At 43.5% G+C, this 23,226-nt stretch overlaps 1 protein-coding gene across 1 annotated transcript in view; it reads left to right on the top strand.

Moving 5' to 3' along the window:
- Nucleotides 1–11,086: 11,086 nt before the first annotated feature.
- MED13L (mediator complex subunit 13L) overlaps nt 11,087–23,226 on the top strand; it is a 167,922-nt gene continuing 155,782 nt past the window's right edge. The window contains exon 1 of the mRNA XM_030231198.2: nt 11,087–11,219. Coding sequence (XP_030087058.2) covers nt 11,148–11,219 — 72 coding nt within the window. The 5' untranslated portion in view covers nt 11,087–11,147. The remainder of the gene's footprint in view (nt 11,220–23,226) is intronic.

Here is a 23,226-nt window from a genome sequence, read left to right as displayed (position 1 = left end):
ACTGCTCCCAGAGAGGGAGTGCAGCTTACCAAGCACTGGGTGTGATGCACAGACATACTTCTGGGCTGTGCTGCTTTGTTTAAATTAAATGTGAAAACTTTGCTTCATTAAAAGTGGGTTCTCTTTAGGTGAGGTGGAACATCACCTCAATTATTCCAGCCTATGGAATATGTCTGCATTTTCTAGAGGTTTCATTATAAGGGGCACATGGATCATAGGGATTTTCCAACTGCTACAATGTAAATGTTGTGTCCAGGTCAAAGCACCACAGCTCACATTATATTTGAAAAGTGGATTTAAAGGGGCACCATTGAGTGTGGTACCTCCTGAAGGAACACTGAGGGCTCACAGGCCAGAAACTTCCATGGATTGTACCCTCCTTGCCTGAGAGGCAGGACTGGAGTAGTGATTCCCAGACTGTCCTGGGTGGAAAGATAGCTAGTTAATCCCAGGCTGGGACCAGAGCGCACAGAGTGAGCAGGCAGCACTGGTGATGGGAGAATTTGACCTCAAGAAGCAACTTGGGACAGCAGATATGACACGGGGGCTGAAAATTGACGGCAGTTGGCTCCAAAGGGACAAATTGGCTCTAAGGGTACAAATTGGGTTTTGGCTCGTAAGTGGTGTAATTACCTCAAAAATAGTACTCTAGAGTAACTTGTTACAGTAATAATGTAATCCTTCATTTAACATCTGTGAGTAGCACCTAAAATATTTGACCTGTATCACAGACAGGCAGCCAGGAGTCTTGCCTGAAACCACAAAGTGAGCTGAGGGTTGTGCTGGAATTGTTAAACCAGCTCTCATGCTTCTAAATCCTTCCTTCCATTTTGGCATCATCCAAGGGTTCAGTATTCTGATAAGTGATTGGAATAGTTCACATTGAGGGAGAGGATGAGGAGCTCCTCCCTGGCAGGTACCGCAGGAGCACAAGGGGTGAGTTTGACCTTCAGCTGCAAATAATTCCAATGCCTGGATGTAGACTGGGAATGTGCTCCTCCTGCAACCCAGGCATCTGCACCCAGCTGAATCTTAGCAAAGATTTTGTGTATCTACAGTGTAAACAACAAAAAAACAATGATTTTTGTGCCTTCATCCAGTCCACCTTAGTGGCCTAATATTGAGACCTAGAGATTCAGTAGAATTGCTGTTCCTAAGTTTCTCCTTTTACTCAAACTCTACAGCTCTGATGTGAGTTCAGATTTTACACAAACACATTTCTTCCAAATACGGATTTGGAACACCAACTGTGTTTTGTCAAAATACTGTATTAGCTTGAAGGTGTAGACTAGAATTTAGGCTCTGCAGAGTGCTGTGACTTGTAGCTTTGTCAATCATTTTTAAAAAATCTCTTTAGTAACACATTTCAGAATAAGTTTGTATCCATCAAGCCGAAGATCAGCAAGTGCAAACAGCACTTGTTTCTGAATATGAGGAGGAGGGTTTGTTTAAATCATCAGAGCTGGTCTTTGTCCATTTTAGATCCATGTGCCAGAAAACTGAAGGTCACTTCTGATTAGACTGGACCAGGATCCTCTGTGATTTCAGAAAATACAGGGCCTCATGTGAACCATTCCCTGTTGGATCAAGAGGTGAACCTTGGGGAGGTAGGGACAGATCCTTGGTTTGGACCAGGGAACACTTTTCAGGACTGGGTCAGTGTTACCTTTTCCATCTCCTTTGCAAACCCACTCAAATTTTTAATTTTTCTTCTGCATAAAATCTCAGTCAAAGGATTTTCAGCCAAAATGATTGGCTGAGAGGGAATGCAGGTATTAGTTCTGTTGTGTGACTTAAATGAGGCCAAGAAGCTGCAGGGTCCACACAGGAAAATAATAAATATCCCTGTGTAATTCCTTTCATTGTATGTCAAGGAAAGACAAACATTTCAGTTTCTTCCTGAAACAAGTGTCAGAAAAATCCAAAAAAGCAATATTCACTGGGCTGCAGGAAAACAGAAGGCTGAACAGATATCTCTGAGCTGAAAGATAGGTTCCCTTTACACAAACATTTCAAGGCATGGATAGTTTCTTGAGTAATCAAGAAAGCAGTTGGTTAAATTAAAAGCAGTTGAAATATTTTATTGTATAAGAGTATATTATCTTGTAAGGTGAATATTTTAAATTTTTGATAGTAGGAGTGGTAGCAAAATAGGATTTGCTCTGTAATTCCATTGTAAATTAGGGCATGTGCAACCTTAAAACCTCAGAAAAATGCATTGTTTCATTTAATAGGGCTTGGAAACAGGGATGTCAACACGGGCATCTCTGGAAGTCTTATGGCTCTAATTCCTTTATTTCTTCTCATAATTTCAGAGAAAGCTTTCAGCACAACATTTATCTGCAGCTGATGGATCACTGAATGCTTACAGCTGAAGAAAATGAACATCAAAGATATCCAGTAAATTATTTTAATGGTTGGATCTTTACCAGAATGAGCTTTGCCTTTTGCATGTTTTGTTTCCCATAAAAACACAGTTCATATATGTTCTGAAGGCAGAATTTAGCCAGAGCTGACTATTTGCTTTGATTTACATTTCTTATAAGTGAGCTGTGAGTGAACTTGACAGCTCCATGGCCAAAGGGAAGTTCTGATACCGAGGTTCCAGAACAAAAGAGCCTTAATGAGGTCACAGTGGTAACAGAATGTAAAACAGAACATTTCTTATTCAGTCTCATTATTACTGATGAGCCTCCACTGGGTTGTTCAGGCTCCAGTTCAGAATGGGGTGAGAGGAAGCAAAGGCAGAAGGAAGAACAGACCTAAATGTTGAATAATACAGAAATTATTACAAATGTGTGTGTCTGTGTGAAATACAGGGACACCACCTTTGCATTTTGGTCAGCACACCTGGCACTGAGCAGCTGGTTTAGTCTGTGGATGAGTTCTTTTCAAGGGTATGACCTGAACCTCAATCTCTCTTTAAATGGTGAAGTCCATGGCAACGATGTCTACTCCAAACCCTCTGCTCTCCATCCCATAAATGCTCACTGACTGCACAGCTGCTCTCCCCTCTTCAGATCCCAAACCTGTGGAATGGTTTGTTCTCTTTTCAGTTTACAACATAGCCTTGTGCTCTCAGAAATCAAAATGTACAAAATTTGAGAGCACAACAATAAAACATGCTTTAATGACAAGAAAAATCTAGAGGGAAGAGGAGAAATTGGCAATTCCTATTAAATATTGCCTATAAGGATCTGAATGGCCTGAAGCTCCAGAGCTGTTGCTTAGAAAGTTTTTTTTATACCTTTCCAGATTGTGGTAACTGTTTCTGCCAATGGATATTTGAAGGAGGAATTTGTTGGAAGATAACAGAAGGCAAAGAGCTGCATTAATCCAGGCTCTGATGTGGTCACTGATCACAGACAGGAGCCACAGAGTTTATTCATCCTTTTTGTAACATTATTTGAGCACGACTTTCAAAAACCCCAAAGATTTCTAGGACTTAAAAGAAAAACTTCACCTTATCTTTTCCCACCACAGGAAAGGAAAATTATTTTTAGAATTCCAAAAAATATTTGGAGCGATGAATTTCATTTGCCCATTCTTTTCCTGCACTTAGTCCACAAAGGCCATACTGGCAGATTAATTTTTTGTTTGTTTTAATTTTAAACTGCAAAGTAAACCTTGTAAGTTTGGCAGGAGAAGCCCTTAGATATTTCAGTGCAATACTTCTCAATTCTTGTTTTTACAGTCATAAACACCTCCTAATGCCAGAGGGGAAGAGGACTTTAATCCAGATAAAATAAGATTCTTAAACCCTGAAAACTGTACTCAGATTTATGGGCCAATTTTAATATTTGGGCTCCCATGCCAAAAGCTGCACATTCCACATGTGCAGCACAGGGTGTTGCCTGCCTGGCTGATTCCAGGGTCATGGCACACCAAGCTGCATCACCCATCCTGAGTTACTCCACAACCTATTCCAACATATAAACTCTGAGTTTTGTTCTCAGAATGTGTTTGCCAAATGTTATTTCCATATTTACCTTGCCTTTTAGACTTAAATATTTGATTTTTTTCTCTTGTAGTATTTTTATCCTGTATCTTATTTAACACCTTTTAATAAGATGAATTCTTACCAAGCGAGCACAACAACATCTGAAAGATGAAATCTCTCTCTTTGATGGTATGAAACCATGACCCAACAGGCCCATCCTCTGCCTGCAGGGCTACTGGGAGCTTCATGTTAGATTATTAAATCCTTCAGAAACTCAGGTATGTTTATTCCTAATGCAAGGTACCTTGCCAAATCACCATTCTTTCCTCTTTTGAGTGCAAAAATAATTTACAATTTAAAAGTATTTGCCATTTCGCTCTGCCTACATCACACTCCCCTTTTACTCCTGAGTAGTTTCAGCTGTCATTTGCTTCTCTCTGTTTTTCCAAGCAGCTCATTTGCTTTGGTTCTACAGAATATTTAAATGTCAAGTTGCAATGGTGTCTCACAGAAACCAACAGGACAAGCTGGAGCACAAAACTGTTCCTTACTTCCACTTGAAAATAAATTCCTTCCTCTGCCTTCCTTGCAAGGTCTTCTGGCCAGTTCTCTGCCCCTCTTGCACCTGAAGCTCCCAAAGCCTCTGCGAAACACAGACCATTCTTATTTTTTCTTTTATAAAAAACCAAGTGAAAACCTGCTCGTAGGTTTTGACACTTTTTGACTGTCAAATGGGTCAGCATATATGGGACTGCCTGAAGCTTGATTTTTAAATCTTATGTCTATTTCCAACAACTTCTATTTTTTAGAATTACTCTTGCTTGAAAGTAACAGTTTGCATTTACTACTTGCTTCATCCCTACCAGTTATACCTGAAATGTCATCTAAATATCACTGTGATGCAGGGAAGGAATCAATCTACTCTGCTCCTGAACTGTTTTTATCCTTTCATCCACAGCCACATTTCTAGAGATTTTCTCAGGTTCATTGCTGGCAGTTTAAACTTCACACAGACAAATTTAGCCATCCTTTTTTCCTGGCTGCCTCACACTTCCATCATCAGTAAAAGCACCCAGCTACAAGCATTGCTCTTCAGAATGAGTTGGGCGCCTTTGGTAACTTCCTTTCTTTCACTGTTCCTTCTCTGTCCATCCCACTTCTCCCTGCTCTCACTGAGCTCCTGCTGCTCCTCCATCCGTAGCAGTCAGAGATGAACTTTTTTCTTTCTAGAAACCACAAGATTGTTTATCTCCCCTTGCCTGACACTGCTTCCTTTCCTGCCTCTCTTCTATCTTTTGCAACTCAGAGAACAAGCGGCTTCTAAGATAATTTGTCTGTTTCTTGATAAAAATATGGGAGCACGTCTGCTCCTGAGTCAGCTTAGATGTCTCATTCTTGTCATTAGAACTTGAGTATTAATTTGAACTTTTTCTCTTCTCACTTTCCTAATTATGTGACCTTCAGTTAATAGAAGTCCTCTACAACTGTTTGCAGATTTCTTTCAACATTATCTTGGAGGTGGAAAAACTTCCCCAAATTGGCTTTCCAGGTCATTAATCTTTCCTCAAACTGCTCTGTAATAGGCACTGTTAGTATAGGACCGAGACAAGCAAATAAAATAATTTTCAGGGAATTTTTCTGTGTAGGACTCTCAGGGGGTTGTGGAACCCTTGACAAGGTTGTCTGATTCTAAGACCACGGTCTGGTCACTGGCAGGACATAAACTATGGGTCTATGAACAACTGCTCAACAAACAAACCTTTTACTGATGTTTTTAATTTTCTTCTAGAAGTATCCATCCCTTCAGAAAATCAATATCTTCGTTTAAAACTCAGATAACTTTTTTATTTTTACCAGGATTAAATAAACTTGCTAATGCAGCTATTCCTGTATCTTAACAAAATTAAAACAAAAATGTGAGTTTAAAAGCAATCTGTATCAGTGTTTAAAAAGAGAACTATTGGATATTGGTTTGTTTTGTGAATTTTAAAATTATTTTGATGTTAAAATTAGTTGTTGTTAATTAAGCCAGTGAATTAGTTTGGCTGGTTTGGTTTTGGATTTTTTCCCTCTTAAGTCTCCAATTTGTGGAAGTAAATTTTTTTGATTTAAGAACAAAATAATTTTGAGTTGTTGTTTATAAACACTTGAAAAAAAAAAGTAAGTATTGAATGAATTGAAAAACACTTAAGAAATCTGTGCAATCTCATAAAAAGTGGACAATGAGACCACTGAGAACATACCTGGAGTGAAGCTGCTCAGCTGTGCTGTATCACAAGAACATACAGAAAGAGATTACATAAATCATGGTCAAACTCTTCTAAAATTCTGTGACTTTTAATCCTTGCCAATGAACTTGCTCGCTTGAATACAATTTATTTAAGGGCAACCCAAGAGTAGGGGCAAACAGAATTGTTTTATTTTTTGCTTTTTGCTATATAGAACAATTGGAGGTCAATTGCTTGTGTAGTATTCATAATTTGGATATCATCTCACCCTCCCCTCCCTGTTCTTTCCATTACTGCGGAGGAAAACACAGAAAACAGTAAAAATAACACTTGATTAAATAAGACACAAGACAATCCTTTGTGGCACTGCAGCTGCTGGACTTTGTTCTAGTGAGTAACCACAATATTCAGCTAAAATACACAGAAAAATATGTTTCACCTGGAGATGAGTTGTCTTTGTCATGGAATGTTCAATGCTGCTGAGTTTTGACATAGACAAATCTTGGTTGAACTCCAGTTCTGCTCCTGGTGTGAGAAGGGTCAAATTGTCTACCAGGAGAACCCTGTCTGAGCCCACTGCTCCAGCCAGCTGTATTCCTGCCATGCTCTTCCCATGGATTGGATGTACAGCAAAGGGGCCAGACTTTCGGGCAAAACAAAGCCAAGTCCCCGTTCACTATCCCATGTTTGCTGGAGCCTCCTGTGACACCTCTGTGTCTTCCCCCATGTCTAGTTTGAAGTTTAAGCAGCACCTGCTGGTGAAAACAAAGGCTATGGAAGTGCTGAGCCATCCTTCTGGAAGAACAGGTTTCATCATTACTCTTAGCTCTGGGTAAGTTGTTCTAGAATGGAATAAGCTGGGCTATCACTGGAGTAATTTTGTCAAGGTGAGGGCTGGCTCATTCCCAGCTCTCTGTGCTGAAGGCTGAGCATGACCCAACTGATCTCCATGAGCTTGGGAACTTTCAGTGGCTAAACTTTGGAATTGCAAATTAATCCATTGACAGCATTAGTCAAGACTGTATCTTCCCACAGTGGAAAATGGTTATTTTGTATAGTAGAAACCCCAATGTTACTGTCCATGTGAATTGATTTTTGAAAAGAGCTAAAAGAAAACAGGGAATAAAACTGGAAAGCCCTGAGTTGAGGAACACGTTCCACCACATACCATCTCAGGTAATTATGCAGAAGGAAGTGTCACTTGTGTGTGATATCTGTAAGTGGAACAGTGTCTGTTTGAAATAGTGCTGCTGTCAGAGACAACAAGGGAACTTCCCTAGTTTGGTACTGGGAAGGGAATGATTAGACTGTAATGATTTCCCTTCTCTGTGATAACTGAATGCAATATAAAGTCAAGTACCTGGCAAAGGGTACTTGAAAAGAAATTTTACCTTTCTTTCAGTTTAAAGCCAAAATGGACTTGGCAGTGCAGGGCTGTGGTCAAAATGTGTGACCAGTACCAATTCCAAAATGCAAGGACCAGCTACTGAACTTCAGAACATTGTCACAAAACAGGTAATTGAAGTAAATTACATGATTTTTAGCAAAACTAAAGGAGGAGATATTTAGATGAGATGGTAGGAGGAAATTGCTTATAGCGAGAGTGGTGAGGCCCTGGCACCGGGTGCTCAGAGAAGCTGTGGCTGCCCCATCCCTGGAGGTGTCCAGTGCCAGGTTGGATCGGGCTGGGAGCAGCCTGGGGTAGTGGAAGGTGCTCCTGCCTATGGCAGAGGGTGGCACTGGATGGTCTTTAAGGCCCTTCCCAACACAGGACATTCTATAATTTCACAATTTTTAATGTATAAAGTATTTAACATTCATAAGAGTACTGGAAGGTGGCCAAAGCAGCACAGAATTAGTATATTAGCATTCTTCTCACAAAAATGGACCTGAATCATCTGTTAGACCCTATATTTTCCTGACAAAATAAAGCATAATAAGTCACCACCACTTGAAAGATCCAGATAAGAGGAATGGTGCTGACTGGAATCACCATTTGGAGGCTAAGCAGCATATGGAAGGAACAGGAATTCTGCAGTGTCCAATCCTGCACAGTATTTATCTGGGTAAGAAATAACACGACTCGCAATTCCAAAATATTTTCTATAATAAGAAAATAATTTTTTTCATGGTAATGGATGTTCTTTTATACCAGAAATAGGATGGATACTTCATCAAATGGTTTGTTGTCCCTGGGCCTCCGGCAGCGATAGGATGGGTGCGTGGTGCTGCAGTGGAGTTACAAAAGCTGTACTATTTTAATGCGGAAGGATGTGGTTTGGGGTTGGTTAATACACACTGCTTGACATATTTACAAGTGTCAGATTGTGTTCTCTGTTTATAAGACTTGTGCCAAAAGGAAGGGGAGTAACATGGGCCAAAGTACTTCCCTGATTGTGGGTGCCAGGATGTAACAAGCAGTTTCAAGGCTGTGACACTTGGACTGAATAAATTACAATTGTAACTGAACATTAATAATTTGTATTTGAAAACATTTTCATCACAGTATAGGCCCAGTCTTTGCAAGACAGAATTCCTGCTTGATGTGGCAGGGAAGGAGTTGGATGGATGATGGATTTGTCAGAGGAAACACACACACAGTAAGAACACTGAACTGCGTGGAACTTTTCTTTTGGCTTAAATTCCGTCTCTTACTCTGTGTACGTAATTCAGGTAAATGTGATGCCTGTTTGTGGGAGAGATTTGTTACTATGAGGTCAATCCAAACAAACTCCAGTCAGCCATTGCAAGAGATGCTAATCTTAATTTATTGCCAAGAAAAGTAAGTTGCAAAAAAGACGCTTAAAAGAGATTAAAATCACGATAAGGAAAGCTGCCATTGAACACAGAGTGAGAATTTTTTCCACTGAATCACGTCATTGAAAATGTGCTGCATTTCTGTATTAAAGCTTGAGCTGAAATGCTCCATATCTTCACCTGTTAAACACAATATTTGCTTTCAACCACCTGTGGAACTCTCCAGTAAGGAGAAACTCAGGCAGGTGAGCCTAAATCTGCTCTCACTGGTTCAAATCAACGGGTCATTACAAACAGTAAAAACATTATTTGTGATGAATTATCTCTTTTAAACTGAGTATATTCTTCTTGCATGGTGATGACTTAAGAGTTGGACTCCACCATCCTTGTGGGTCCCTTACAACTCAGAATAATCTGTGGCTCCTATCCAGATGGTTATTATTTTGGGAATGACTTTCATTTGTTTATCTAAGTCAGGTGTTTTCAAACTCCCTTTATAAAAAACTAAAGCCACCTAATGTCTTCGAAGCTGTCTCAGGTGAGCACGGGGTGGCTCCAGGGCTGTGCAGAACGTGGAGTTAGACTCGGCTGTGAATGGGAGCTCGGCTTGCCCTGACGCCGCAGTGACCACGGACGAGTTTTGAGGCCTTTTAAAAATTACTTTGAGCACTCTCAGGTGCCTGGGAAACCCTCCGGTGATCCGAGGAATGGCCGGGATCGTGATTCCCCCGTGACTGGCACCCCGAGCGACTTCCCTTCCATGGACGGGACACGGTCCCCGTGCCACAGAATATCCCGAGGTGGAAGGGACCCACCAGGAGCACCCAGTTCATCTCCTGGCCCTGCCAGGCCACCCCAAAGTCCCCCCCTGTGCATTCCTGAGGGCGTTCTCCGAGTGCGCCTGGAGCTCGGGCAGCCTCGGGGCCGTGCCCGGGGCCGGGAGAGCCTGGGCAGTGCCCGAGGAAAACTTTCCCAAATGTCTGGCTAGCATGTTTGTTTTTTTTGCTTTTCCTTGATGGGAAGTAAGAGAATTCTGTCTGGTTCAGAAACAGTAAATAGTAACTTTCCTAATCCCCCTCTTTATTTATTTAGGAAAAAGGAAAAAAAAAGCCCCTTTGGTAAACTTGTAACATCACAATGTGAAACTCTGATTCACCTTTTCCAGTAAGACCCTGGTTCTCTTATGTCCTATGGCACTTTTTGACTTTCGAGTGGTCCCCGGGGAGCCCGTTCAGCGCCCGAGCACCCTCCTAGGGGGAGAACGTGGCGCTGCTGCCCCGCCTCCCTGGCCGGCCGTTCCCGGCGCTGTCAGCGATCCCAAGCCGAGGGTCGGGACCCGAGCCGGGACCCCCCGACCCCGCCGCTCCCGAGCGCCCCCAGCGGGCGGCGGGCGCAGCGCAGCGGCGGCGGGAGGCGCCCCGGCGCCGGGGCCCCGCCCCCGGGCCCGCATCACGTGGTGCGGCGCGGACCAATGGCGCGGCGCGGTGCGGGCCCGGGCGCCATTGCTGTCAGAGCGCAGGAGGCAGAGCGGGCGCGGAGCTGCGGCCGCTGCGGGCACGGCCGGCACAGCGCGGGCGGATAGCGCTCCCTGCCCGGGCCGGGCCGCGCCCGCACTCGCACCGCCGTCACCCCGCGGGCAGCGCCGACGAGGCGGCGGCGCCGGCAGCGGGAGCGGGAGGAGGAGGAGGAGGAGGAAAACACCATCCACGCACAGCCAGCGGCGGCAGCAGCGAGGGGCGGCCGGGCGGGGCGGGGAGGGGACACAGCGCCCCCCGCCCGCCGACGCCTCCGCACGGGGCCGGGACCGGGACCCCCCCTCGCCTCGCCCGCCCCGCGTCCCGCACGGACCCGCTGCTCTCCGCGCGACCCCCGACCGGGGGGGGCCGCACCTGGACGCGGAAGGGCGGCCCCGGGCCCCCCCTTCCTCCTCTTCTTCTCCCGGCCTGGAGGAGCGGGGGACGCGTCTCCCCCGTTTGCACCGGAGAAGGGCCTCCCGGCTCGAGGATTATCGGCGCGGGGGCGGGTAGCGAGGAGCAGCACGCCCGCCCCGGCCTCGGCGCGTCCCCTCCCGGCCGCGGGGCCCCGCGGGGCCGAGGGGCCGGAGCGCGGCGGCCGTCCCGGGCAGTGACGGGGGTCGCCCCGGGGGTCGCCTGCCTTGCCCCTCGCCCCCCGGCCGTCCCCCCAGACATGCCCCGCCGTGGCGGCCCGGCTCGCCGAGGATCATGACTGCGGCAGCGAACTGGGTGGCGAACGGGGCCAGCCTGGAGGACTGTCACTCCAACCTCTTCTCGCTGGTGAGTGAGCGGGCGGGTGGGCGCCCGGGGGTGGCTCCGCGCCGGGTTTGCCGGTCGGGAGCAGCTGCCGGGGGTTTATAGGCAGGGCCCGGGGCTGCTCCTGCGCTGGCCCCTCCCCCGGCCCGGTCCCCGTGTTTATTTTGCTCCTTAGCGTGGTTTGCTGCGGGTCTGTGTATCGCGCTCGCAGCTGGAGAGCGGGGAGGGGACGGCTCTGTGTCCCCTGCACTACCATCTTCCCTGGGTAAACAGGCTCCTCTCCCCGCCTCCCTTGGCACTCCGTGCCCTGCGCGCTTTGTGCCACCGAACCGGGGGGTTTTCTCTCCTCTCACAATGACAAACGCCATTTCAGCAGCAACGAACGCTCATGTAGTGTGATCGACTGTCGGACTTGGCTCTGGGCTCCTGTGACGGTGTGTCAGCTGCTGTTACTGCCTGCTCTCCTCTTTGCACACATCGTGCTCGGGGGCAAGAGGTTAAAAAAAAAAAACAAACCTTTTAATTTTTTCTTCTCTGAAGAACAACAGTGTCTGACAGTAGTGTGCCGGATTGTTTGCATAGATGCCGTCTGCCCATCTCACTGGGAACTTCCGACGTGGTTTAATGTTGCAGAAATCATGGTATCAGTTTTGGCTGCCTATAGACCCGCAATTTAAATTTAAAATACGAAAACAATTTGTGTGTAATGGCAAAGTCATTTGGAAATACTTTGCTTTATTTTACCTGGCACGCACAGGAACATTATCCCTTCTTGCTGGGCAACAGCTGAGTGAGCGAGAGGGCTGCTGGATCGTCGGGAGCCTTCCAGTGCTACAGGGATAATGTCGGAGGGGAGGAGGGACTTGTTCAGTGCGTGGTGTGGTGGAGTTAAAACCTTGTGATGCAACTTTGCGGGTAGCATGTGTGAAAGGATTGTGGTGGGTGCCCCCTCCCCGCAGCAGAGCTCTGCCAGAATTGGAGGTGGGTGCATATGTTCTTCTGATAGAACGGAAGAGATTGTTTTTAGCTCCCTTTTGAAAATAAGGAGAGGGGAAAAAAAGGAAATTACTTAGAAATGCAAATGATCAAGCTCCTTGTTTTATGCTTTTTAACGTTATTGTAGTGTATTTTTAATTTTGTCTCGGGTTTTTTTTTTGGTTTTTTTTTTAATCTACATATGTTTGGTGTATATTTTGCTCGTACCTTTTAAGAATCTGGAACAAGAGCTGTAGTCTTTCACTGCTAGAAAACTGCCCCTAGAGCTTGTTCTGTGAGAATGATACATTTCTAACTTTGGCTTTTTATGGAACTGTTACGTTATGTAAGTTTGTATCGGTGCTTCTGTTTGAAGGCATGTAGTAATATTTATAAATATGTAGCAGTGCTCTGCGTACCGAGAGGCAGGAAGGGTGATTTGGGGGATTGTTATGGTGATTTTGACTACGGCTGCTCTTAGCCAGGGAGGAAAATAAATCGGGAAGCATGAAGGGAACAATCGTATCTGATTGTAGAAGGGAGGCAGTGAAGGGTTTGCTCCTCACAGAGTTGTGAAGTCCCCGTTCATTAATGCAGACTGGAGTGTGTGTTTGGAGAGGCGGAACTTCTCCTGCAGTTGCAATCTGCAGATCTGTCACTGGTAAAAATAATTGTTGGCATGCAATTAGCATAAATTATAAAGTGAAGCTATTTCATAGTTATTGTGGTTTGGTTGCTTTTTTCTCCCACCTGACTAGGCTAGGGAAATGTTCAATTTTAAATGGGTGTGTAATATCACTGAAATAAGTTAAATGAAATTCTTTTGCAAGTGGCTTTAATAATAATGAGTTTAATGTGCAACCCTTTAATCTGCCATGTAATTTTGTGGGAGGTATCTGTGCCTTAATGTGGTGCTGTGTATGAAACTCTGCTTTTATTGTATTTTGGCTCTACCAAAAAAAAAAGGAAATAAAGTAGTGTATTTTTAAAATACAGCCTATGTGAAAACTATTAGGAAGATTTATTTTATATTGTGCTAGGTTTTTTTGGGATTTATGTAGCAGAGAAAGATATTGAAAATGGAAACATTGATGGAAAATACGTGGTCAGCACCACTGACCCTTTAACCTCAGATTGTCATATTTATTTCAGAATTTATGAAGTGCTTAAGCTACAGTAGTCTGGATTAGTAGTTAGAGAAACTTTTGTTAATCATTTATTTTTTCAGTGTGACAGAACAAAATCTAAACCACTAGCTGGTGGGAATCCATTCATTCTTTAACAGTGAGGTAGATTACAAATATTTTGAAAATTGATTCTGCTATTAGAAATTGGGGGTTTTTCAACGGCAGGCTTTTTTTGCATGTGAATCACAAAGAAATGTTCATGACTGGAGAATTACAGTTCTGAAATAATTATAATCTGTCGTGATACTGTTTGTTCATGGTTAAATAATATTCCTTGCCACAGACATTTGTTTTGTGGAAGCAGGAACGTTGTCTCCCTGCCCTGGAGAAGTCAGAGCTCTGTGTCAGCTCTGTCTGGTTGCTGTGGTGGTTTGGGTTGGTGTAACAGTTCATGATTTCTATTTTTCTGTCAGCTGTAGACATGCTAGAGAGGTTAGGAGCCTTTGCTGCTTCTGAATCTTTTGATGGGAAGTGATTTCTTAAAGCTTTTAGTAACTGATCCTCTTTTATGGGTGATGTCCAGACACTGTGGAGGCCCTCAGTGGTGTGGGCTCAGAATGTGTCACCTGAGGGGAGGGCACGGTCTGAAGTGAAGGTTTTAAAGTTACCTTAGGCTGTGCAGGTGCTGGGGTGGTGCTGGGCTGGCAGTGCTGGGTTCCATGGAATGTCCCTCTGGATTGCAGTGCTTGGCAGCACCACTGTGTGTGATGTTCTCCAGCAGTGCAGGGATCCATGCCAGTCTGGAGAATGGGTTCATGCTGGTGTGCTGTGGCAGGCAGAAACCCTAGCCAGGCTGCACACATCCCCAGTCCTGCTAGGAGCGGGGAGCCTTTCCCAGTAAGGGGATGGAAGGGCCAGTTTGCATCTTTGTTTTCAGAGTACTCCTCAAATAATAACTTGTTTAATCTGCTAAGTTTAATAGCCTTGCTCATTAAAAATACACTTTCTGTCTGAAATTGCTGTTCCTAGCACAGCAGTAGGAAAATAATATTTATCCTCACTCTGTTTTTGCTGTAGTCAAAATGTCTGCTGCTGCTTCTGAAAAGAATGTCTGTTTTGATAAACAGTATTTAATAAGCCATTGTATGGGCCAGTTTATTTAAATACTAATTAAGAGCTGTCTAATAACTATTTAGAGACAAAATGTTCTGAGGTAATATGCTTTGTATTAAAACTTCAGCCTCAGCTGGCAGCAGTCTTCCTGTGAATAATCCTTAATCATAAAAGCAGTCTTACTGAAATTAATTTGACTTTTCCTGTGAGTAAGGGTTACTCATATGACAGCGAGGGCTTTCATGAAGATGTTTCCTCAACTATCTAGGCTTTGGTGCCATGGTGGATCCAAAGGCACAACTCAGTCTTGGGAAATTGGGGTGAAGTTGCATAACGTTGGATGTACTGGAGCTGGAGAGTACAGCCAAGGGTGTCAGAAATGACCTGAAATTTGGAGGTGCTTTCATGGGGTAGAAAGATTTGGTACTGTAGGAATCTTCGTGCCGGAAAACACATGATTGTCTTCTGGGGAAGTGAGGCCAGGTTATAGAAGCTGCTATGGAAGATGTCCCATGTTCTTGCAGAAGTGCGTTCCTACAGGAACCACTGCCAGAAGGGTCCAGGCAGTGGGAATTGTGTTTGGTCTTGTTTAAAAGGCAAAGTTTGCAGTTCACATCCAGGAACAGAAGTTGTCCCCTTTGACCAGTAAGTTTTGTTGATGTTTCCAGAATAAAATAATTAAAGCAACCTGAGGTGGCATTTGGCTTATTCTCCTGAAGGTTTTTCATGGCATCAGAAAGTGAAGGTTGCAGAGGCTGCTGTGAGCTATTCCTTGGTGTTGCATAATTGTCAGTAAAGGACTTCATAGTAAATGTTGATTGCTCAATGCCTTCAGTAGTAGTGAATTAACCAGTAGTCCTTGCTTGTTGTGTTTTCATAAATGCAGTGCTCCGAGCAGTGGGCTGGGATTCTGGCATGCTGAATGTTCAGCACTGCACAGTGTCTATCTTGCTTGTTTGGAATTTTATGTAGGTGTGAATTTACATGCATAAATAATTAAGAAATGGAATTAACCTCTCAGATTGTGCAAAAGTGTTTGATTCTCTAGTTATCTTTGTCCTGAGTTTTATTAGGTAACAAGACAGAAGTAGAGAGATGACATTAGAAAGCTTGTTCACTTCTTGCTAATAAAAGATTATTTCAGGTTTTAAATCACTTCAGTGGTAGGTTTTTATTATGTCCTGTCAGAGTATTTGACAGTTTAATGGGACATGCCAGGGAGAGGGTTTGAAGTGAACAGACCCAGATTTGCAAAGAGATGGGGACAGTGACGTTCAGCCAGTGTGCCCAGCTCCAGGAGGGGAATTGAGGGATCTGTTGGATAACCAACCTTTTGGGAATATTCCCAAAGAAAATAGGGGGTGCAGGAGTGACATTTGCAGCTCAGAATAAGTGTGTCCAAGTTAATCAGTCAGAAATATGCGAGTGAGGTTTCCTTGAAATCCTGAGTATCTTGTGAATGTGCTCATGTCCTGGGGCTGGAAATCCTTCCCCAGAGACTCTGTCCTGATTCTGGTGGCACTTAGAGTCCCATCGTGTGACTGCTGTTGGGAACATCACAAAAAAATTAATACCCAAATATCAGGGTGAATTATTAAGAAATATCCTAGGTAACTACACCTTAGGAACAGGAATTTAAATTTACTGTAACACTATCTGGAAATAGATTTTTCTATTTTTCTACATTTTTAATACAGAATTGACATCATAACCCCAGTTCTCAAACACCCTCCCCACCCTGACTCATTTGATCTTGGATTTTTTTTGCCTTCTTCTGAGAGCGCTTCCTCATATGAAAGAATAAAGAAAGATCTACAGATAGAACTTTTTAATCCTTTCTTCTATTATTTTCCTTCTGGACAATGCAGTTCTTTTGAAGAAAATCTGAAGAAACTGAAGGTTTTGATCTTCGGTGGAAAAAAAATAAGTGTGGCGCATATGAGATATATTTGCTGAGTGTGTTAACTGGAGTCACTTTGGTCATTAGATGAAGAAGGAATCTTTATGGATTTTGTTTTAATTTTTTCATCTCTCTAGTTCCCAGAAGCATTACATGAAAGGATATGTGTGTATGCAGGTGCACTGCTTTTAAATACCAAAGCCCATCAGTGTTAGGGGGCTGTTGCACTTTGTGGTGGGGTGAACACCTGGGCTGGTTTGAAGCTTCCTGTTCACTGAGTGAGAATGCACCTGTTGTCTCCACTTTCCTTGATCTCTCTATGGAATCACAGCCACCTCCCCACCTGGCCCAGTCCACTTTTGCATCGTAGTTGTGGCAGCACACTTTTATCAGGGTTTGGGTTTTGCTCTGATCGGAGCAGGGATGCACCTACAAATTTTCTCTCGCATCCCGTGGCTGGAATGGTTGGCACCTTGCTGCATTCCTTCATTGTCTCCCTGCTGTTACACCTGCTCCCTTTGCCTTTTATTTTTCCTTGAGTGCCAGTTCCAGCGTACTCCAGGATCACCTCATTATAGATTTATGTCCTTTGGCTTTTTCTGGTTGTTCTGTGGTAGCTGTGGAAGGTGACAGTTGATGTCCACAGTCCTACAAAACCCCTTTTCCTGAGCTTGTGTGGGATCCTCTGAACAACCCAGTAACACTGGGTAGGTGGTTGGGCTGTTCCCACTGTTGTTAAGGCTGACAAGTGTAGTTTATACAAAACTTTGGAGTCTGTGTGTGTTCATTTAGTGTTCTGTGGGTGAGTCGTGTACTTCGTTGTGTAGAGTCTGTCACGGTGGCATTTGCATCTTGTTGGTGCCATAGTAACACAAATAATAAGCAAAAATACTGCTCTGACTGAAAACATGCTTGTTTTAGTATTAACTTGCCAGTTTTAAAAGTGCACAAGTGTTTCCAACAGAAGATCCCAACCCAAATCCAGAAGATTTGCTTATAAGGAGTGTGTGTTTACATGGGGGCATCTTTGTTCCTCAGACCAGGCTGTTCCACTGCTTTCATTTTGAGCTCAAAGTATTGCTTTAAAAATAGATCCTCTTTCTTTGAGTTCCCTGACATCAACTGATAGTTTTAAAGAGAAACCAGCTAATAAAAATATTCTGCTCTGCAGGCCTCAAAATCTGGCTAAAAGCTGGTGTTGGGCTCTTTGTGCACACAGTAGTGGAGTGAGCACACAGGGCAGGATAAGGGGACTGGGATACTGGCAGTGACAGCTTGTGTTGTTTCCTGCTGTGGCCCAGCTCGTTACAGAGCTGTGCATTACTGTGATCCCAGCACTGCAAAATGATAATGAGGGCTGAGCAGAACCTGCTCTCATACCAGGGAAGAAGTTTAGCTTTTCACATTGGGAGGGTTCTCAGCATTTCCTCATGTAGTAAGGAGCTGCCTTACTCACAAGTGTAAAAGATTTAAGCAGTTTTTCGTTTGGCTTGTGCTGTGAATATTCATTAATTGTGACCAATTCTGCCTCTCAATTTCTACCTTAATCTGTAAAAATACGTTATTTCTCATTGAGTCATGTGTGGCTTAATCCATGAGCAGAATTGCAGTAGTGCATGTGGACATGTGGCTGGAGCTTTTAGTGGCATCCTTGCTTTTGTTTCTTTGAGATGGGGAATTTTATTGTGTGGTGCTGTTGTATAAGGTGTCCTGAGGCAATATTTACATTTATGTGACTAACACAGATGAGCTCAAACATACACAATGACCTTGTCCCTTTATTAAGGAATGTATTTAATCAGCTTATGAAAATAGAGAAAAATGGCTAGGCTTCTATTACAAAAGTAATAAGATGTGACACATGTATTTCTGTATCACTTCTTGTGAGTCACTTACCTCAGCTTTCTTTAATCAGCAGTGTTGCAGCTTAGTGTATTCTTGTTTATGAAAATTATACTTACAGAGGAAAAAATTTGGCTTCCCCCCCCTTACATTTTTGTTCCTCCCCCTTCACTCTTCTTCAATGCCTTGGTGGCTCCAGAAAGGTCCATAAATTCATATTTAAGCCTGGAGTGTGGAGCTGACCTAGGGAAAATCTTTTTCCCCTTCTCTTTCCCAAGGCAGCTCTGTTCCCCTCATTCCTCTCTCCCCACCACGTTTTGGCAGTGGCATGGATTGAACGGAGATCAAAGTGGCTTTGTAACCACAATCCGTGTCTTAGAGGAGGAAATTTAAAGCTTGTTCAGTAAAACTTTATTTCATTCATCTTTTAGCTTTAAAAGAGCTATGCTGTGGTCAGGGCCTTGTGGTTGCCTGTTCTTATGACTCCATATTTGCCCATAAAATACAATATTTTGTGAGAACAGAGGATTGAAAGCAAAATTTAAAGGAAAACTCTTCTTTACCTATTGATCAGGCATTGGCAAACTTCCAGTTTTTGATAGCAATGCATTCATAGCTGACAGCTATGAGACGTAAGTTTCAAAATGTGTTGGTTTTTTACATTATAGACTCCTGATTTTTTACTTATAGGAGTCTCTGATTTACTAAGAAGTTTTCAAACCTAGTTTAATATTTCTGCAGTCTCTTAGTGTTGGACTTTTATGAGTCTCACTTCATGTATGTCTACAATGTTACTGGATTTGTAGGCGGCTCTGGTGAGACACAAAATTAATTCCAGGAATATTTTGTAGTGGCCATGTCAAGTATTTTTATAAAAAAAAAGTAATTTCTTTGCTGAGAGAAAAGGTGAATTGGTTAAATTACTTTATTCTGAAAAAGCTGCTTTCAGCTTTAGCCCAGTGTTTCTAGTTATTTAATTTTCCGTATGTATTTTAATAAAATTTTGACTGGAGCTCTCTGTGAATTTCCATAATTCCCTTCTGGCAGGAGGTGCTGGATTCTTGTCTTTGCAGGAATGACAGTGAGAGAGCTGGCAAAGTGAATCTGCATGACCAGTCATGCAGAGGCTTTATTTACTGCTTTCCATATTACAGGAGATTCATACACCAGGAGTCTCCAGGTGTGGGTTTTGAAGGGCTGAGGGATTTTGGCTGCTCCTGACAAGCTGGGCATTGCTGGGTGTCAGTGATGAGGACAGGGATGAAGAACCTGGGCTGGGGGATGGGATTCCTGTGCTGTTCCTGCCTCTCTGTCCCAGAGCAGGAGCCTGGGTTGGGCTCCTTTGGGAAGGGAGAGAAGTGTGCAGGGCAGGGATGGACATGGGTTAAAACCGAGCTTTGCTGGGCAGGGCAGGGATGGACGTGGGTAAAACTGAGCTTTGCTGGGCAGGGCAGGGATGGACACAGCTGTAAACCCGTGGGAGCTGCTGTGCTGCTCAGATGTGGGGCACAGGAATGTTCGAGTCCTCGGTGCAGCTTTTTGTGTAATGGAAGAAAGGGAACCACAGTCTTTAACTCACTGTGCCAAAGTTTACTCTGCTCGGGTTGTTACTTCCTCCAGCCCACCCTCCCCCCAGCTTTTTTCGCCCATATGTCAGATTACTTGGTTTGGGAAACAGCTGATAGTCCATTGTATGACTCTGATGTTTGACATTTCCTTCCTCTTTCATTTAAAAAAAAATCTAGAAAAGAAAGTTAAATTTGGGAAGAATAGAGAGGATTCTTTTGTTTTCTTTCAGATTTGATTTTGTAATTTTTTTTCATGTGTTGGAGTGCTTTTGCAGTCCAGCTCTCTCCAAGAGGGGACTTTTAAATTAGGAAAATAGGCAGTCAGTTCTGATTCTTTCTGAAGAAAGAAATCAAACCTCATCATTCACCCTGTCTGAAAACAAGGGAGGGATACTCTGGCTGCTGGCAAGTTGCATCTTTATGTACCTTTTTTTGTGTGCTATTGAAGTTTGCAGTGGTAGTTTCCATTTTATTGGCTGTTCTCAAACATCTGCCCAGAAATATAATTTACTAAAATATAATTTATTCCCTTTTGTAAAGAAACTGTCTGAAGTGATGGAGAACTCAGAGATGCCTTTCTGTAAAATAGTGTGTGTGGCTTGAGCTGTGGGGTGGGTCATTACCTTAACCCAGGGTTTGGTAATATGAAAAGAATTTCTTCAATTGCTTCTGTCTTTTGTCTTGGATATGGCATTTTGCTTCCAGGCATTGTGTCCTTCTATACAGCCTACAAGGGTAAATGTTCAGCTCTGCCATGGGCAAACTACATTCCATGTAGAATTATTAAGGTTGGAAAAGAGCTCCAAGATCAAGTCCTCTTCTTCCTCTTTTCCCAGTAATAACACCCAAACCAAAGCAAACCCAGTCATGCCTTGTTACTTTTGGCTGCCATGGCTTTGCTGGAGTGATGTTTGGAGATTGGGGGTTTGTGCATCCTCTGAACCCCAGTTTCCTGCCTATTCAGTTTTGCTGTGCAGATTGGCTTTCCTGTTTCCCTTTCTCACTCCTGGTGATGGGATTCTGGCACAGCAGCTTCCCATTTTTTGTGGCTGTGTTGGTGCAAGAGCCAGCAGGACACGTGTGTGGAAGTGCCTGTGTGAGTCTCAGTGCCGTGCTGACCTGGGACAGTGCTGCTGCCATCTTTCTGTTTCCTTATGTTTATGTCTTGAATATTTAGGCTTGAAAGTATCTTTTCAAGTGATGGCTGAGTCTCAGCCCTTTGGCTTCCAGCCATGCTTATCACATTATCCTCTCCCATCTCTGATGGACTGGGTTACAGCCTTGACAGTGGAAGGGAGCTGCTGAGCCAGGCACCAGCATGGAACCATGTACTGAATTTGCTGGATTGGTTAAGGGCTGCAGGTATGCTAACCAAAGCCTTCACTGAAGGTGAAAGATGTTGATGTAACTCAAAGGTCTTTTATCAAAAATTTCCTCTTTTATTCTTAATTGTTTTTAAATTATTCTTTAAAAGTTTTTGCAGTTAGTCCTGAATGACTATATTTGCTTTTTAGGTGGACATTGGGTCCTGGCTGAGGATGGCAGCTCTGAGGCAGCACTCTGACCATTGAGTGCTTTGTGTGCTGATGAGATTTCCAAGATACCTCTTGGTTCCTGGCAAAATGAAGGGGCATGGAACAGTGTTGTGGAATCACAATTCCACCAAAGTGTCCTGTCTCAGTGGTGGCCAGTGTTTGTTTGGCCTGCTGGATTTGCTGAAGTGGATGTAGTTGCACTTCCCTTGAATTATCTCCCAGGCTCTCTGTGTATTTGGTTGAGAGGTTTCTTGAACCAGGTAGATGTTTTATAAAAAAATTCTAAACCAGTACATGAATTTTTATCCTGATACAAAAATTTCAGCCACCTCATTTTGGTTTGAGTCTGTTATGCTAATTAAATTTGATAACTGGAAGAAAACCAGCAGCTGTTCTCTAGAGAACCTCAGTTTCCCTCTTGTAAACCAACCAGACTTAAACCATGGATGATGTTTTAACTGTATGGAATATATATTTTGACCATTCCTGTAATTCTTCTGGTTTTGATGTTGTGAAACAAGAGCTGCAGTTTGTGATGAATGTGCAGAGCTGCAGATGAATTGTAATGGCCTCAATTTCTGTGTCACCTTCTGTTTCTTTCATAAGAATTTCTCACATTTGGTTTTGTTTTGCCAACCTGTTTTTGCAGTGGACTGGAAGAAGACACTTTCTCTTTCAGTGTGTCAGTGTGTGCTCGTTTTCCTTCTGCTGTGCTTGATTGTAGTCATCTACTTTAGTATTTAACCTTGAAATTCTGTGAGGGTTTGGATCCATATCAGTAATTTGGGTGCTTTTACCAGATTGCTCTCTCTTTTATGCTTGCCACTCAAAAAGCCTTTGTTGGTAACTCCCGCATCTGCCAGAGCTGCTGAAATTTGAGCATTAGTATTGGAGTCCTTTTATATTTTCCACTGGGAAAGATGGTACTTGGTTACCACCTCAAATTCTTTTTGAGATGGGTCTGATTTTTGTTTCTTTGAAAGAAGCAATTAATCTTTCTGACTACCTCCTCTCGTACATGGGCAAAATCACCATCACACTGGGGAGAAAGAGGAAAAAATGCCTCATTTCTGTCAGTGCTGTTTACTTTTTAGGCATAAGAGCTCATGCTCTTAGTTTGTGGCTTTTAATAATGTGAAATCTATTATTTTAGGAATGTCTTGGTCTGCTGGTCTTAGATAGTGTGATATGGGATCTCAAATGTCCCCAGGTACAGAAGTCCATCAGGGAGATATCTGATAATAGGATTTTGGTTACAGCTAAATCCTTCTCTGAGACTTGCAAAGGTAAAAGATGACACACAAATGCCCTGACACTGCTGCTTGTCACAAACAGCTCTGGAGTAGGAGAATTTAGATAATATGTTCCAGGGGACATGTGGGAAGGAGGCATCATGGATTGCAGGGATTTATCCAGCAGAAAGCTGTCCCAGGCACATGGGCTGCATGCACCAGCATGCTCACTTTCATGTTGGTTTTAAGAGCCAAGGAATAACAACAAAAAAAAAAAGGTAATTTTTTTCATCCTTCATTTTTAAAAGCTTGTTAGTGGCTGCCCTTTATCCCCTTTTTTCCAGCCACTTGACTGTGTGCTTATGCAGGGAGAGGATTAAAGTCAAACATGTCATTCTACTGCTGCTCAGTTGCATACTAAGAGGGCTGAGCCTGAGCACCAGGCTCCAAAGCACAAACCATGGCATGGTGTTTTCTTGCCATGGGACACCCATTTCAGAATGAGCTAGTTTTTGTTGTGCTATTTTTTGTCTATTCTTGATTTCAGAGCAAGTTTGGAGGACTTTGTGCGGTTGTGGCAATACTTGGCCTCACAGAAATGTCCTTCTGAAGCTCATTCAGTGCGTGCAAGGCCTCTGCACTGCCATGTGATCCCTCCCTCTTACAGGGGCAGAAGGGATAAGCCCTGAGGGAAGGGAACTCAAACCATTCCTTGCTTTTTTCAAATGGAAAGCATGAA

This window comes from Serinus canaria, chromosome 15, assembly GCF_022539315.1.
Source record: "Serinus canaria isolate serCan28SL12 chromosome 15, serCan2020, whole genome shotgun sequence".
Taxonomy (NCBI): Eukaryota; Metazoa; Chordata; class Aves; order Passeriformes; family Fringillidae; genus Serinus; species Serinus canaria.
The sequence above is the reverse complement of the archived record's forward strand: the minus strand, read 5'-3'. Positions and strand labels throughout refer to the sequence as shown.